General features: G+C 57.5%; 1 protein-coding gene across 4 annotated transcripts in view; it reads right to left on the bottom strand.

Moving 5' to 3' along the window:
- GALNT9 (polypeptide N-acetylgalactosaminyltransferase 9) overlaps window positions 1–8,606 on the bottom strand; it is a 30,201-nt gene extending 21,595 nt beyond the window's left edge. The window contains exons 1-2 of one of the 4 annotated variants that reach the window (XM_055146676.1): window positions 8,256–8,346; window positions 1,144–1,232 (exon numbers count right to left, since the gene is read on the bottom strand). Coding sequence is in view for 2 of the 4 variants with exons in the window: in XM_055146675.1 (XP_055002650.1) it covers window positions 8,256–8,478 (223 nt within the window). In the remaining 2 variants the exon portion in view is untranslated. Of the gene's footprint in view, window positions 1–1,143; window positions 1,233–8,255 lie in introns of all 4 variants that reach the window. The other 3 variants (XM_055146675.1, XM_004611017.2, XM_055146677.1) reach the window with 3 other exon arrangements.
- Window positions 8,607–11,872: the final 3,266 nt, after the last annotated feature.

The raw sequence follows: 11,872 nt of genomic DNA, 5'->3' as shown, positions 1-11,872 counted from the left end.
GAACCGTGTGTGAGGGTTCCTGTTCCCTCCCACATGCTCTGGCTGATCCGCCAGGACAGGCTCAGCCAGGGACAGGTGCCCTGCTTGGGAGGCCCCTGCCTTCACCCTGGACGCCCTTTCTCTGTGCTGAGTCCTGACAAGCTTCCTCCTTCCTGCTGCTCCCTCGCAGCCCTGAGTAAAGCATCGTTTCTGCTGCTCAGATTTCTCTTAGCACACGTGTGCTCGGCCGAGCAGCACCTCGCCAAGCGGCCCAGCTGTCTCCTCTGAGCCCTGCAGAGACCAGAGGCTCTTCCAGCCCACCCTGCGTGTCCTTGGGCCAACTTGGCCCCTGCTGGGTCAGGACACGGCAAGCTTATCTCTAGACTGCTTTGTGCAGGGGCTGCCACACTCACAATCACACCCACACCCACAATCACCACTCTCTTATTTACACCCACACTCACACTAACCCACACTCACACTCACACCATTCTCATATTTACACCCATACTCATACCCACATCCACACTCACACCCATACTGGCCCCACCCATACTGACCCCACACTCAGATCCCAGCCCCACTCATACTCACACCCACACTCACACCCGCACTCACACACCTACACCCACACCCCCCACACCCACACTCACACCTCTACACCCACACCCCCACTCACACCTCCCACTCACATCCGCATTCACACTTACACCCCTACTCATACCCCCCACCCACACTCACACCCCTACTCACACCCACACACCCACTCACACCCGCACTCACACACCCCTACTCACACCCACACTCACATTCACACTCACACCCGCACTAACACCCACACTCATACTCACCCCCACTTACACCTTTACCCACACTTACACTCACACTGACACCCACACTCATATACTCACATCCCCACCCACACCCACATTCATATTCATACCCTTACTCATACCCCCACTCGTACTCACACCTACATCCCCACTCACACTCTAACCCACACTCACACCCTCACTCATTCTCGCACCCACACTCACACCCGCACTCACAGCACACTGACACCCACATTCGCACCCATACTCAGACAGCCTACTCATACACACCTGCACACTCACACTTGCACACTCTTCCACACACCTGCTGCCCCCAGGCCCCTACACCTACCTCCTGAAGTCTAGGGTTCCTTTCTGACATTCACCCACAAAGTAGGAACTTCCGGCACAAACTCACTTGCAGGCTCTGAATTCTCCCCCCTAGAGAAGAAGCAGGGGTGCAGGTTAGAAATAGGGTCAGTCTGGAGCAGCAGACGTGGCTACCAGCAGGTTTCCTGAGGCCAGTGAGCTTCTGCCCAGCACAGTGCTTCCCAGGGCTGCCCCACCTTCCTGCTTGCTCGTGTGGGCGGCCGTGATTCTTCCATTCGGAGGGAAGTGTGGCTTTCACACTCCCAGCTTCTCTCGAGCCCTGGCTTCCATCTGTCACAGCCACTTCCGCCAAGATTCTGCCGGAAACAACCCAAACGGAGGGGCTGTGAATCACGGACAGTCTTCGAGAGAGAAGGGACTTGGAGGTAGCCATCCAGGTCAGTGTCTGTGTGAGTGCCCAGACCCTTCGCCATGGACACACAGGCTCAGCATCTTCCGGGTGCCCCAGGCAACTCGCCACCCACGTGGATCCCAGTAAGCCTAGAAATCGGTGTACCTACAATTTTCATAGGTTTGGCATCTCTGAAGAGATTAGTTGTGAAGCAATGAAATCGGACGATAGGGTTGGTGCTGCTGTAGGGCCTGGATGCAGCTGGCGGGGCTTCAGCAGAGCAGGGACTCTGCCCACCCCCCTCCTGAGGGTGCTCCAGAGTTTTCAGCCAGGAGACTTGCACTCATGAATTTTCACAGCTCGATTTGCCTCTCTCTCTTCTGAGATTTAATTCAGTGTCTGTAAGGCTGGGCTGATGGATGAGCTTATGTGGGTTGTGGGTGTGGCTTCTGGGGCTTCCAGAAATACAGCAGGGTGGGGGGCAATGGAGGCTGGCCTCCCCAGCTCCGAGAAGACCCAAGAGTTCTCAACACAAGCAGAATGGATTACAAAGCACAGTCATTTCTATTTCCAAAAAAATACAAACACTTGACAATATGACAAGAAGTGGGGCCGGAGTGATAGTACAGCAGGTAGGGCTTTGCCTTGCATGCAGCCAACCCAGGTTCATTCCTTGGAACCCTGTGTGGTTCCCCAGGCACTGCCAGGAGTAGCACCTGAGTGCAGAGCTAGGACTATCCCCTAATCATTGCTGAATGTGACCCAGAAATAAACCCCCAAATGACAGGAAGTTATTATTTGAAGGACCAGAGATGAGCACAGACTTGAGAGTTCCTAAAATTGTCCTTGACTTTCAGAAAGGGGTCACAGGCCAGGTGCCTGAGTGTGGGCACTCAGTCTCAAGCAGGTTCCTGACTGGCACATAGCCCCCATGGTGCCACCTGCAGTCTGTCTACCTGAGTGATGTGGACACAGGAGCAGTGCTCAGGATGATGGAAAGCGGCAGAGCCAGCCTCCAGGGGACGCTGTGCTCGTGGCGAGTCCTCCAACCATGCTCCATCTCCTTGCCTTGTGTCCCATTCACAGATGGACTCCCCCAGGCCCTGGCCAGGCCACCACCTTGGCCCTGCATGTGTGCAGGTGAGGAGAGCAGGGTGCAGAGCGGAGCAGCCCTGCTGCCACTGTTTGCTCCCCCCTGTTAGAACAGACCCTGAGTCAGCATGCTAGAGAGTCACTCTGCTGACCCCAATGTGGAGATAAAGTGAGAGTCCAGTGTCCCTCTGTGCCACCCTCACTCAGCCACACTCCAAAAACAATGGCTAATTCCATTATTGACAGATCTTTGAAGACTCTCCCAGGACCCAGAAGATCATACTGCCAACAGCACAAGGACTGACTCCCAAAACTCTGCGGTCATGAACATTCTATAGGACATAGAGACACTCTGAAGTATTTTCTCACTGAGAATAATACGGGTTTGGTGAATTTCCACATATCATGTGTGTGCTCACTTGATCTGAGTATTTATAGTACCAAAGGACAGAAAATAATAAACTACTAGAAAAGGTAGGTAGAATGGATTTCCAGCTCTTTCTCTCTCTTTGTAATGTATGCAAGGGCATGGATGGCATAAAGTCTCTCCTCTCTGGGGTAAAAATACCACCTTGCCTCACACTAGTGCACAGATGGCTTCCCTACCTACCACCTACCCATCTAACCATCTATCCACCTTTCATCCACCCATTAATCCATCCACCTGCCCATCCACTCACCTAACCATCCATTCATTCACCCATGCACCCACCCACCCATCCACCCATCCATCCATCCATCCATCCATCCATCCATCCATCCATCCATCCATCCATCATTCATCAACCACCAGCCATCCATTCATTATCTACCCACCCAGCCACTTTTTGATCCATCCCCCCGTCCATCTGTCCATCACCCACCCACCCATCCTATGAACATGTGTCTGTCAGTAATCTATGACGTGTCAGACTGTCCATCTGTCCATTCCAACATTTTCCTTTTCCTTTGCTCACATTTTTGTGGCTCAATTTTGTTTGGGGAATTCTGCTAAGAACCTCGCACCAAAAATTATTTATTTTTTGCTTTTTGGGTCATACCCTGTGCTGCTCAGGGGTCATTCCTGGTGCTGCACTCAGGAATTACTTCTGATGATGCTCGGGGATCTCTATGGGATGCCGGGGATCAAGCAGCAGTCAACCCACGTACAAGGCAAATTCCCTGCCCACTGTACTATCATTCCTGTTCTCACAACATTTTTTTGTCTAGTGTTCTGAAACTATATCATGAGAAGATGATAAGCTCTCCCATTTTACAGATACGATCATTGAGGCTTAGAGAGGGGAGGAGGCCAGTAGGGATTTAGGACCAGCATTTGCCCAACTCCAGCATCACCACTTCCAGGAAGCTTCCTGCTGGCCTGTACTGGCTCAGTGCTCTGTGCTGTGCTGGAGCTTGTGTCACTGAGCACCCACTCACTCAAGAATGGCCATGTGTGCCTTGCTCCCCTCCTGCTCTGAGCCTGCACAGTCTCCTGCCGTGGCTCTGTGAGCCGCCCGGGAAAGGGACTGAACCATCTCCCCATCTCCCCCACGTCTCACGGCCACAGGAGGGTGGGCCCTGTGTCCTGGCAGGGGCTCTGGGGACTGCCCCAGGGGGGTCAGGCTGGCTGGCCTGCAAGCGGAGCTCAGCAATCATTCCAGCAGCTCCTATGGACGTGGCTCCTGGCTCGGGCTTCTCAAGGGTCACACAAGAGTCCCAAGAACCAGAGCTTTGCTCCATGTTCCAGTGGAGAACTGAAGGGGCACCTCCTGGTGAGAGGCTGCAAAGCGTCGGGCACATGGTGAGGCTGGATGCCTCGGGCACACAGAAGGCCACGGCCTCTTGGAAGCCCCTTCAGAGGCCCGGGCAGCGGGTCTCTACTCTGCCAGCAGCCTTTCGGTACCAATGGACAAGAAGCCCCGCTTGCTGATGCCTCCCCCGACACCGCACTGCTCTGGGAGGGATGGACCAAACAAGGCCAAGCTGCCTCCCATCAGAGTGTCTCCTGCAGGACGTGGATATGGAAATGTGGGCCGACTTATCTTCCTCTCGTTTCCAGCCAAGGAAGGATAAATGTCCTTTTGGAAAACAGTGCTGAGCCTTTCAAATATGCAGATTGCTGAGCTGAATGGTAAATGCAATCACTTAAGCTGGCACCACCCCCAGCAGAGATCACGGCCACATGAATTATTTCTTCAAGTGCCCGGGGGTCTGTGCCCTACATCCCCCATGGGGGGGGTCACAAAATCACAGGAGGGCATCAATGGGCAGAGCTCACTGTCCTGGCTGCACAGAGGTGACCACGTCCGGAAGGCAGCCACAGCTGCCCTGATTCCCAGGCCGCAGACTCAGCTGCAGCCCCACAGATAGGGGAGAGAAGAAGCACGCCAGCCCCAGGCTCTTCCCTTCTCTGAGTGAGAAAGGGCGAACACAGGCTGTCTGTTACAGAGGCCGGGGTAGGGGGCAGGAAGGTGGTGCCGGGCCAGCTTCCTGCGGAACACAGGGCCTGAACATCCAAGGGACACGCTCACCTCGTTCCTGTCTCGCAGTCTGTTGGCACCATGGGGATCTGTGAATGGCATAGGGCCAGAGGCCAGCAGGTCAGAGGTCTGGGCAACTGGACCCCATCACTGCCACCATGTCCAGCTGCAGGTCCAGTTTTCTGATATATGGTGATGATTCAATTCTCTGGCCTTGTGCCTTTAACTGCTGGGACCAGCAACACTGAGGCTTTTAGCTCAGAGCAGGTCCAGGAGGAAGGAAAGGGGTGAGCTTGAGCTGGACAGGGCTCTGGATCCAGTGGGCAGTGCCTCTGGAATTAAAACTCAGGCATACAGAAGAGGTTCTCTGCTGTCAAGAGCTTTCCCGCACGTGGAAGACCTCCTACTCTGAGCAGGAGCTGCCCATCCTGCTGTGGGAGATGGCTGGAGGCACCGGGGGTCAGGGAAAGTCCCATGGTTGAGTCACACCCCTGCCTGCCCCTTCCTGCAGGCCTTGAGCTCTGGCAGCCCCTTCCACTTCTTCCAGTGCCTCCTTCACCCTCATTAGGCTGCTGCTCGGCCACAGACCGGAGAGACCCGAAGTGGGGTCAGGGGGCTGGAGCGATAGCACAGCGGGGAGGGCGTTTGCCTTGCACGCAGCCGACCCGGGTTTGAATCCCAGCATCCCATATGGTCCCCTGAGCACTGTCAGGGGTGATTCCTGAGTGCACAGCCAGGAGTAATCCCTGTGCATCGCCAGGTGCAACCCAAAAAACAAAAAAACAACAACAAAAAAATTCGAAGTGGGGTCAGAATCCTGGGAGGGCAAAGCAGGCACGCAGGCCTGGGGCAGACATGGATGAGACTCCTGCAACAGTGACTGTCTGATGTCCTGAGCCCTGGTGACACCTGAAGGCCCTTCAGGGGAAGGCTGGGGTCCTGCAGGCTTCCATCGACTCGCTGGATACCCCTGCCCTAGGCACGTCCTGACCTGCACCCAGCTCTTAACTGGCTTTCTTTGAAGTCAGAACCCTGAAATGTCCAGTGGGAACTGTGGAGCTGACTGAAGCCCAGCCCTGGAGCTGAGCACAGAACAAGCTTCCTCTCCATTGACACGCGGGTGACGCACAAAATCCGTGTGCACAGTCTGCCACAGAGAGCCAGGTGGGTGGGGATCGTCCCCTAACAGCCCATAGCCACACCTCGGGGGGGTCCTACCGGCAATCACTACAGGACAGACAGTCTGGTGCAAAAGTTGCTCCTGCAGCCCCCCCACCCCCAATGCCCCTGGCAAGCTGGCCACACCGCCCCCCGGCACACCCCTCAGAAGCCAGAAAGGCGCCCAAATAAGCTCTTCAAGCCTACTGTCCCACCCGGTCCATAGTCACACTCCTGAGGGCCCGTGGAAAGGTGCTCAGAGTCTTGGGGATGGCTGCGTCTGTTCCCTGCTGTGAGACACAGCCAGTCATCACACAGAGCTCTGACCAGGAAGCTGGGCGGCAGCCCTGCCACCTGGGGCTGGCAGAGGGTTCGAGGACCCCCACTGCTGAGCTGAACCCTGTCGTCACCAAATGCAAAGGCTCTCTGCTCAGCGGACATGAGTCAGAGGCACCCCAGAACCCGGTGCAGCGTGCTGAGGGCTGCGTGTCCAGAGGCCAGCTGCTGTCCCCACAAGCTCATCTCCAGACAGGTGTGCTGAGGTGAGGCACTGCCAGGCGTGCAGGGGTGCTGTGCCCCGTCCTTAGAGGACGCTTTCTCCTGGGCCTACGGGGGAACCACACACGGCAGCTTGTGAGGTCAACAGGGTCCCCAGGGAGAGAATCAGTCATGGAGCTGCACTGCCCCCACTAGCTAAGCTCTCTAGGACACCTCCGGGCTCCTGCACACCAGGACACGATCAGGGCAGAGAAACTTGAGTCGTGGAGCAGTTTGCTTTCTGGGGAAGTTTCACAATTCCTGCTGCTGAATGAGATGCCTCCATTGGGGGCTGAAGCCTGCGGGCAGCGCCTGGGTGCTCCTCCGAGTTTCTCTAGCGTGGGGACCCTGCAACCTCTCGGAGCCCCCATTACTACCATCTCACAGCTGCCCACCTACCCCTGCGCAGGTGTGACCTTTGCTTCCGCTGCCCCTCTGGGGGGTGGTCTTGTCACTCCCAGCAGCAAATCCTGAGAGATTCCCAGGTCAGACCTGCGCTAGGCATGGGCTCCCCGAGAGGGAGGTCACAGCCTCACCCAAGGAGGGGAGGACACAGACAAAGGACCAACAAGAGGTGGGCAGGGCATGGGGACCAGAGGGAAAGGCAAGGAAAATGCAAGGGGAGCGAAGAGCAGGAGGAAGAGGAGTGGGAGGCAGAGAAGGAGCCTACAGTGGATGTGGGGTTCCCTCCTTGCTCCTGATGCCCTTGCTGTCCTGTGTACAGTGAGGAGGAGATGGGCCTTGGAGCTGAGCTGCTATCACATGACGTCCCCCCCAACCCCGCCAAGCACTGCCAATGTTTTATATAACCCCCAGCTCCCCGGAACAGACCGAGACTCACACCACAGCATCCTGTGGGGACGCGCCCTGTTCCAGAGAGACAGGCCCGTGGGGCAGGCAGCATCTCAACTGGACTTCCCCCAGGGGCCTCAGACAAAGGGAGGCGAGGGACTGGAGCCTCTCAGGCACAGCCCTGTGGCACAGGCTCTCCCTGCTGTGACATCCCCTCACCCACGCTGTCCCCTCCTGAGGACACCTCAGCACCCCTTGGAGACTATCCCCAACACCTGCCGGGAGCATGTGGGAGAAGCTGGAGGAGGGAACGTTTGTCCTCTTGTGTGTCAGGTCAGCCCAGCAGGCAGCCCAGAAAGCAGGAGCCCCCTGCCAGGGCTGGGTTCTTTGTGGCAGTTCCCAGCCCTGGGCTCAGCCCACTTACTGTCCCCTGAGCCCCGGCTACTGCTCCCAGCGGACGTCCGGTCAGGGGTGACGGCCACAGCAGCTATCTCCTGGAGGGCCCCCTCTGGACCACCCCACCGGCCCCCCTGACAGGGGCTCTGTCAGGGACAAGCAGGGGTCACTTGTGGTGCCCAGTGGCCAGTGGGGAGTGAGTGGTGACATCCTGGCAGGTGAGTCCTCGCAGCCCCCCCCCCCAAGTCCCTTCTCCCGATCCGCCTCCGAAGACGGGGGCGAGGCTGCCGACCCCCGCGCGCTCACCGTTCAGCTGGTTGTACACCACGTCCTCCAGGTGGTCCAGGCGCTGCAGGATGGCCTCGTGGTCCCTGGCCGCGCGCGCCCCGCCCGGCCGGCCGCGCCCCCCGCGCTCGGGCGGCCCCTCGGAGCGGCCCTGCAGGCGGCAGTACGCGGAGAAGAGGACGATGCCCACGAACACCAGGATGTTGACGGTCAGCAAAGTTTTGACCCTCCTGGCCACGGCCATGAAGGCGGCGGGGGCGGGGCGCTCACCCGCGGGCCATGCCGCGGGCCCGGGGCGCGGCCGGCCGGGCGGGGCTGCGCGGCCCGGGAGCTGTCCCTTCAGCACCGCGGCCTGGGCCGGACACCGGCCCCGCTGCCCAGCGCGGCCGCCCGCCCCGCTACGCGCCGGCGCCGGGCGGAGTGACGCGGCCGCGCGTCTGCAGGCACGGGGCCGCCTCGCCGGGACCGCCCTGCCCGCCGGAGGCCCGCCCCAAGGACGCCCGCCCTGCCCACCGGCCCGGGCCAGCCCGCCGGACCTGGCCGGGCAGCGGCGACCGCGGGGAGGGACAGGGCACGCGTCCTGCCTGCAGGCTCAAGTCGAAGTGGGCCCGCGGCCGCTCGGGGCGGGGGCTTGGAGAGCAGAGCCCAAGGACAGGTGGACAGGCCTCAGTGGCCCAAGGGCAGCCACCAGCCAGGGCGGCGCCCCGCCTGCCCCCACCCCCTCCCACCTGCTCTGAGCCGTTGGAGCCCTGATTCACACACCCACAAAACCACTTCTGCTCCCCGTGGTCAACCGCAAGTCCCACAAGAGCACGAAAACTCCCAGGACTGAGGCGTCCCTCTCTCTGGGCCCCACACAGCCCAAGGCCCCGCTGCTGCCCTCTCGGTGACTGAGCAACAGCCGAACCTTGTCCCAAGCTGGTTCTGGGCAGGGACCTGGAGACAAAGAGATGAACAAGACAAGGTCTCCAGACAACATGCATGTCTGTGTGTATATGCCCATGTATGTGTGCCTGTGTGCTTGTGCTGTGTGTCCATGTGTGCCTATGTACGTGTATGTATATGTCTGTATATGCATATGCACGTGTCTGTGTGCACATGTGCGTTTGCACGTGTTTTGTGCGCCTGTGTATGTGTGCACATGTATTGCATGCCTGTGTTTGCCTGTGCATGTAGAATCTGCCAACTCCGAATTCTTTCCTCTCAGACCCTGACCCCAAGCATACCAGCCTTTGCAGCACGGGCATCATCACGTGCGCCTTGGTGGCATCTGATGAGAACTGAGGGACCCAAATCTCCTCACTCATTTTGTTCTCAGGAATTTCCTCGCCAGGAAGGACCCTGTGATTGGGTCTTGAGAACAGCTGTCCTCAGTGTATTTAGCATATGAATTGCTTGTTCTGAGAAGAGTCTGGAGTTTTCCGCTTTTAATTATTGCTCAGAAGGAGTTCTACAATGCATCAAGTGTGAGAGCCTGGTCTGCCTTTGATAAATAGCTGTCCCCATGCTCCTTCCCAGGAAATACTGTGTTTCTGTATAAAGTGCCAGCCCAGGCCTTCCAAACAGCAGCAGTTACGCAGTGTTTTGCCAGACAGTGCTCCAGGTCTCTCCTCAGCTGTTATCTGATGAGGAGTGTCAGAAACCTCATCACGAAGCCAGCAGGGTGATCTCGTTTACCTCAGCTTCTTGTGGAAACTGAGGCAGTGAGAAGCAGAAAGCCTGGCCCAAGGTCATATGGATGGCAGAGTATGGATCTGGGATGCTATCCCGGACAATTTGGCTCCAGAATCAAATTTATTAGCCACTACACTGAAGGAAAAGAATCAACCAGTTTTCAGTACACGTTTATTGAAAGTGATGCTCAAGTGGTTTTGCAGGAGAAAATGTTGTCCTGCTCACGTAAATACAATATACTGCAGTGAGATGGGTCTGAGCTGTGGGAGAAACAAATCCTCTCATGGCACCCCAGTGGCTAGCACCCCATGTGCCTTCCCCAAGAGAGCCCCAGACAGCTGTCTGGGTCTGAGAGATGCCAGCAGTGCCCTGTGCTGGTCACCAAGACGAGGTCCTATTGAATCAGACAGTACCCAGGAAGCCACACCACTCAGGGGGCCCTGGCCAACTGCATAGTGAGGCCCCCTCAGTGTCCGTGAGAGCAGAGAGTAGCCTGCACTCACTTGGACCCCCCCTTCCCTGACCAGACACAGAGACCCAGAGTCACTCAAGCCCATCCTGCTTGTCAGTCTGCCAGATGCCACCTCGCCTCCCTGGCGGGCAAGTCAGGATGGGGGTCCCGGTGCACAGCAGGGGGTCTCTGTGCCCACCCTGTCCCCACCTGACATGCCTGCTCAGCCCCCACCTGACTGCTTTCCTCTCCTAACCCACTAGCAGAGACGTACCTGAGGGCAGAGAGCAGGAGGGCCCCTGGTGACTTGCTCTCAACAGCAGCCATCCACTGTCAGGGTTCTCTTCCAGACCCTCCCACACCCCCAATTTACAGGCCCACAGACCAACATGTTAGTTTGATGCAGCCACTTACAGAGGACACAGGGCAAAAAGTGACAGCACTAAATTCTGGTTTAGACTGAATCCACAGAGGAACTGGGCCCCGGCCTCTGCTCCTCTCCCCATCCAAGAGCCTCTGAGAGCTGCACGTGGGAATGGCCAATTCTGAAGAGCCTGGAGGGAGGCAGTGCAGCCAAGGTGTGGTTCTGTGGGCACTGGCCTACTGCTCCAGCTCCTGTCCAGAGAAGAGGGCAGCTCACAGCCCCCAGGACCCCAAGTCTGACCTTTAGGCAACACCTATTGGTGGCTTTCACGTCAGACAGCTGGAGCTCTGTGTGTAGGTTAACTGCGGGTGCCACTTGTGATGCTCCGTGTGACAGTAGGTGGCCCACAGCGCATTAGCCCTCAGATGACGAGAGCTTACAGCATACACGGGAGCAGCAACAGGAGAGTCTGCATGTATGGACCCAGCACCACCTATTTCCAGCAGCTAAGGGATCCCAGACTCTGTGCAAGAGGGTGGGGAGACACAGAAAGAGGACAGGGAGAGATTGAGTGTGTGTGAGTGTGTATATGTGTGTGCAAGAGGGCAGGGAGACATAGAAAGAGGGACAGAGAGAGACTGAGTGTGTGTGTGTGTGTGTGTGTGTGTGTGTGTGTGTGCAGGAGGGTGGGGAGAGATAGGAACAGAGGGACAGAGAGAGAGACAGAGACACACACATACACACAGAGTGTGCGTGCTTGCAGAAGGATAGGAAGAGACAAGGGGGTGAGGGAGAGTCAGAGAGTGTCAAAGAGACAGAGACAGAGAGACAAAGACAGAGTCAGAAAGTGACAGGTTGGGGTCCTAGGACACAGAACCCAGGACGTTGTCTGTGCGTGGCAGATGCCTCCATCTCTGACACCCCTTCCTCTCCATGGTCTCTTTCACTGTTTCCTTGGTGGAAGGACCCCAGTCAGGCCCTGGAGCACAGCCAGGGTGCAGGCGGGAGAGCACCATCACACAGCCTGTGCCACCTTGTCATCTGGTTCAGTGGGAAGGAGCAAGCCGTTCCCAATCCACAGCCACACGCTACTTCTCCAATCGCCCAGGTCCACAGGGACACAGGTGCCAGCCCCAGCCACCTGAAGAA

This window comes from Sorex araneus, chromosome 9 (genome assembly GCF_027595985.1).
Source record: "Sorex araneus isolate mSorAra2 chromosome 9, mSorAra2.pri, whole genome shotgun sequence".
NCBI lineage: Eukaryota > Metazoa > Chordata > Mammalia > Eulipotyphla > Soricidae > Sorex > Sorex araneus.
Note: the sequence above shows the minus strand (reverse complement) of the source record. Positions and strands in the feature narration are given on the sequence as shown.